The sequence below is a fragment of the Macrobrachium nipponense genome, chromosome 24 (assembly GCF_015104395.2).
Source record: "Macrobrachium nipponense isolate FS-2020 chromosome 24, ASM1510439v2, whole genome shotgun sequence".
NCBI lineage: Eukaryota > Metazoa > Arthropoda > Malacostraca > Decapoda > Palaemonidae > Macrobrachium > Macrobrachium nipponense.
This window is the reverse complement of record NC_061091.1, coordinates 49,438,089-49,443,638: the sequence shown is the minus strand read 5'-3', so window position 1 is coordinate 49,443,638 and position 5,550 is coordinate 49,438,089. Positions and strand designations below refer to the sequence as shown.

The 5,550-nt window shown below is 37.7% G+C and overlaps 1 protein-coding gene across 1 annotated transcript in view; it reads right to left on the bottom strand.

Moving 5' to 3' along the window:
- Positions 1-2,822, bottom strand: part of LOC135205613 (ankyrin repeat domain-containing protein 29-like) — a 481,897-nt gene extending 479,075 nt beyond the window's left edge. Inside the window, exon 1 of the mRNA XM_064236405.1 lies at positions 2,668-2,822. Within this exon, the coding sequence (XP_064092475.1) occupies positions 2,668-2,679 (12 nt within the window). The 5' untranslated portion in view covers positions 2,680-2,822. The remainder of the gene's footprint in view (positions 1-2,667) is intronic.
- Between the last annotated feature and the right edge of the window lie 2,728 nt (positions 2,823-5,550).

Sequence of the window (5,550 nt, the reverse complement as noted above, 5' to 3'; positions counted from 1 at the left end):
TTATAATCTGGTTTAGATGGATTAGTAACTCCTTCCTCATTCACGCGAAAAAATATATATTACATAAACAACCATAATACATACTATAGTAAACGAGAGAGCATATTATATATCAATCACTACCTTGCTCATTTTCACAAAAAATAAATATTATATAACCATAATACACCAACAATAGTAAACGAGAGAGAGAGAGAGAGAGAGAGAGAGAGAGAGAGAGAGAGAGAGAGAGAGAGAGCCATCCACTCGACCCACACATCATGACGTCACTCGTTATCCCCATTGACGTTGACTTCCACATGTGGTTATGAGATTACGTCGTCTAAGCAGACAGGTGGCCTTGAAAATCAGAGCAATAAATAGCTTTTTTTCTAGAACAACGGAGGCAACACGTCGTACTATGCATGTACATAAACAATACTCATTGATAAGAATAAAGTTGTTTTTGCTATCAGTTAAATATATCAGTATTAACAACTAGCTGTTATTTATTCACAGCGCCTCGAGTTCATTGGTTTAAAGTGAATCTACTTATTACTTGAATTAATAATACTACGTATAACATGAGCAATCATTCAGTATTCAGTGTAAGCCAAGAATTCAGAGTGCAACCTTAAGGTGCTATCATCTTGCAAAGAGGGATATTCTTACTGAGAGAGATCAATTAACAGATAAGAAATATAAGTCAAATAAAAGTCCGCACTCCTTTGACAAGCTATGATGACCTCTCGAAGAACATCGTGACTGTGACTACGTAAAAGTTTGGAAAACCTTTCAGTATCCGCGACTTTTAAATGTGAATACGACGGAGGCGACAGAGGTTAATGCAGGGAATAGATAAAGGTGATGTCATACTTCGAAATTACACTGACAGAGAGAGAGAGAGAGAGAGAGAGAGAGAAGAGAGAGAGAGAGAGAGAGAGAGAGAGAGAGAGAGAATTCTAATGAACACTTTATATATATATATATATATATATATATATATATATATATAATATATATGTGTGTGTGTGTGTGTGTGTGTGTGTGTGTGTGTGTGTGTGTGTGTGTCTGATGTTCGTGGTACACGTACACGATAGACAGTGCGAAAGACGTCATAAAATTAGACAATTTCTCAAGGGAACGAATATCGAACGTACCACAGCAATCCATCATTGTGCTACGCGTAAAATGATAGAGGGACTACAATAATTGTGCATTCCAACGCGTCAAAATGAAATGTATTTATGCGCTCACGTGAATTATGATACACACACACACACACTCACCCACATATACGGTATATATATATATACTGTATATATATATATATATATATATATATAGATATATATATATTATATATATATATATATATATATATATATATATATATATATATATATGTATGTATGTATGTATGTATGTATGTATGTATGTATGTATGTATAACTGAATCATGAAAGTTAGGAACGTGATAAATCCATAAATAAAGTTATATGCCACTCCGTTGTTTATTTTCCCTTTATGACATATAACTTTATATATATATTATATATAAATATAAATAAATGTGTGTGCGCGTGTGTGCATGTGCGTGTGGAAAATACTTCAAGTGATCCCATTCGTAACAGTAAGATAAAAAGAATGACATTACTACCAGTCATCACGAAAAAGTGATTACACTACATAATCAGACATGTAATTTACTATTGTCTTGTATGGAACCTCACATTCAATTCTAAAATCATAGTTATAGAAAAAGTACAATTATGAAAGCGTAACGAAAAACATACAGACGAGTTCCGTGGGTGTAAAAGTAATCTGTGATCTATCTGGTTTAACCCTGTAAACTTATTCAAAATATTAATGAATAAACATGAGTCCATAACCTCATTATAAATCGCCAATGGATACTAAAACTGACTATAAATCACACAGGAGGCTCTCTGGGTCCGTTATAAACTTTAAGTTATTTATAAAGAGAAAAATCAACATAAATTGGTTTGTGTTTACCTACAATTGATAGCATGGTAGTCAAATATACCGGCTGAGTCACCGCTACTGAAGCCGCAATACTGATTACAAAGTAATTTGAGTTTCATCACTATGATACAGTACAACTTTGCATTAAATTACTGAAAACCATTATACACGATAGCAAGTTACGAAAAAGGCCCAAATAAAGTTTATAAGGATAAAAAGCTAACCTTTTACAAATATGTCTGCAGTTTTGCGCGAGCGCGACAGTTTAGTAAAAGAAATAAATGAGCTACAGTTCTACTATATTTAAAATAGACAAAAAACTAACTACTGGGTACAAAATATATTTGCTTTACGGAAAATAATCTCTGACACTCAAGGGGTGTTGCCTTCATACTATGAAACGCCGCACGTCCAGCCAATGACAGAAGCAATGCGAGAAGGAATTATTGACAAAACGAAATGTTAAGTCTAGAGGATATAGGTCACTTGAGACATGAATGGGCCAATGACTTCTACGTTTGTCCGACCTGGGGTTTTGTTCTTGGGTGAATGCAATCGCCTATGAAGCTACTACCCCATGCAGGCGAATATGACATCTTGCCCTGCTCTATGACATTCAGAAGAACACACCGTACGCCTCACTGTGACCTAATCGCTAACCCTGTGGCTGACTGCAACTTGCACACGGGAAATCTTACTTACCCTAAGTGACATGGCGTGGTTTTAACCGTGTATTAATCCGTAATCCAGTATAGTAGTGACACCACCCCACACTCCCTCCCACTTACACTACTCGCCATCGCCAGTGTTTACAATCAACTGACGGGGAACAGCAGACGACACCCTCAGAATATCGACGCTGCTGACACCTGGTGGCTGCACCGCCAAACTTCCCCTCTCTGTCTGCAACCACTTTGCTGTTCTCTGTCTCTGCCAATCACGGCTCTCCTTACTGGCATTGTCACACGTGTTCGTTTGGCATACAGATGCAATGAGGAGTTTGGTAACATCTGCGTCCGTGTCCTATAAATCTCTTCTTCAATATGTAGCAGCTTCCTTGCATCAGTCATTGCCATTACGTAGTGTTAAGCATTTTTTTCTTTCCTTTTAATGACATTCTTGCGTGATTGTTCTGTAAATTAGCCTTTGCTGTCATTTGCCTTCATTTAACCGTGTCACTCAAATCTCAGGTCCTTCCGCTCCAATTAGCTTTCGTTTCTCAACTACGCGCTGTATTTAATCATAGCAGCGTTCATATGCCGGCAAAAAGAGGAAGGGAAATGGAAAATAATCATCTTTCCCGAATATCGAATATTCACCGGGAAGTATCGTTGTAGGTCTGCCTAATTTTCTTCAACGATCATTTTCGTGTTCCGTGAGATTCGACGCTCTCTGCACAGGTGGAAAAGTAAATAACACTTGTGGATTGCGGTCACCCGATTCATCCCGGTAGTCTGTTTTTCGTAGGAAATGGCAAAAACAATGACAAACAATTCGTTACAAAACCTTTTCTTTAAAGAGATTTCTCTCCTTGAAGAGACTTGGTTGAGTTGAGTTGAGCATAGAATTTAGGCGCCAAAGGCTAAGCACTGGGACATATGGGGTCATTCAGCCCTAAAATGGAAATTGACAGTAAAAGGTTTGAAAGGTGTAACAGAAGGAAAACATCGCACTTGAACTATGAATCAACTGTTAGGAGAGGGTGGAAAGTAAGATGAAGAAAGCGTACTATATGGAAGGAGTACGGTTGCAGCTAAGGGCCGGAAGCACGCTGCAAAGAACCTCAAGTAATGCTCCTTACGATTTTCAACCGATATTTTTTGGAATGAGATTGCTAGCCCGTGATAATCGAGTAGCATTTATCTCAGAGGGATCGCTATTCCAAGCACCGCTCAAGCGCATCGAACTTCACCGGTAGGACTAGTATAACGAAAGTGTTTGATCAGCCTGTTCGCCGTAGGGGGTTACTGCCGTCAGTGCACCTTAAGTGGTGCCTGTAGGCATTACTTAATGGTTCTTTGCACCGTACCTTCGGGGCCTAGCTGCAACCCATTTCATTCCTTTTGCTGTACATCAATTCATATTCTCTTTCTTCCATCTTACTTTCCACCATCTGACCATTGATTCATTGTGCAACTGCGAGGTTTTCCTCCTGTTACACCTTTCAAACCTTACTGTCAGTTAATGTTTCAGCGCTGAATGACTTCGTAGGTCCCGGTGCTTGGTCTTTGCCCTAAATTCTGTATTCAACTCTATATATTCGATGAGCCAGATCGCAAATTATCAGCAATAATGATAAATTATTATTACTGATAACTTGCCTACATGCTTAGCAAACAAGCATGATTGTGAAAAGGACTCACGATCTCCCGTTAAGGATAAAATACTATGAAGAGTTCTTGTTTTATCAATGTCAATCACAGGGGCGTGTCAGAGTGACGACTAATTACGTATATTTAAGTCTGGAAAATCAAGTTGTGTTCAGAAGTATATATATATATATATATATATATATATATATATATAATATATATATATATATATATATATGGATATATACATACATACACATAAATAGTATATATGCGTGTGTGTTACAACTCTGCATTTTCTTAAGATTTTGTGGTAATTAAATGAAGAATTCATTACTCATATCTCGTCTGCCTTCCTCACAACAGAATAAGTATTTGGACGCATCGCCTTTTGTACTATTATAATGAAATCGATCGAGACAACCGAATAGTTTTCAAGCAATCAAATAAAGAATGAAAATGGACCAGAAGATAATAAAGGGGGGACGAATCAAAATCTACCGGGCAGAATTGTAGCATCAGTAGGTACTACACCAGACGAGACATATTGTAGGTGATACCTCCAAAAGGCGTCCTATACAAAAATGTAGAGTACATAACCTTTGACACATGTGCTCATGTACGCACCATACTTTTTATAGAGCCTAGTGAAACAATGTTGCAGACACTGAAAGCAAGTTAAACATTCTTGTCTCTTTTATGAAACTAAGGGATTTTTAAGTGCATAACAGCCTGAAGATTTAATTGGTTTAAGGCATTTGCCTCAGAAAAGTATGTCGCATACATGGGCATCACCAGCACATGTATGTTATGTATTCGCAGACGTAGCGCTGGGAACATGAAACTCTGGGTATAAATCTTGACCTGTTTCATCTTTAGTCTAGGACATATTCCAGAGAACTAGTACACAGATGGTATAAATTTACAATACATATACTCAAGTGGCATTACAAACGAACATACAGACCGCTGGAGAAAAAAAAATATCCACACCTAGTAAGCTGGAAAGAGAGAGAGAGGAGACGTATTCTTGTTATCATTTGAGGTTAGTGCCCATTTTGCAAATCTAGTTTACCTATAATTATTATCTAGTATATTATTTCAGTAGATGAAACCTATTCCCACGGAACAAGCACACAGGGTTTCAACCTCCCACCGCAGACCCCACACTGCATTAGCAACTGATCCACTATACCAGCAGACCAGAAGGAGGGCTCACACCATTGCTCTATGCTCGGATAAACCGCCTTCCTTAAAATCTAAACATTTTTCG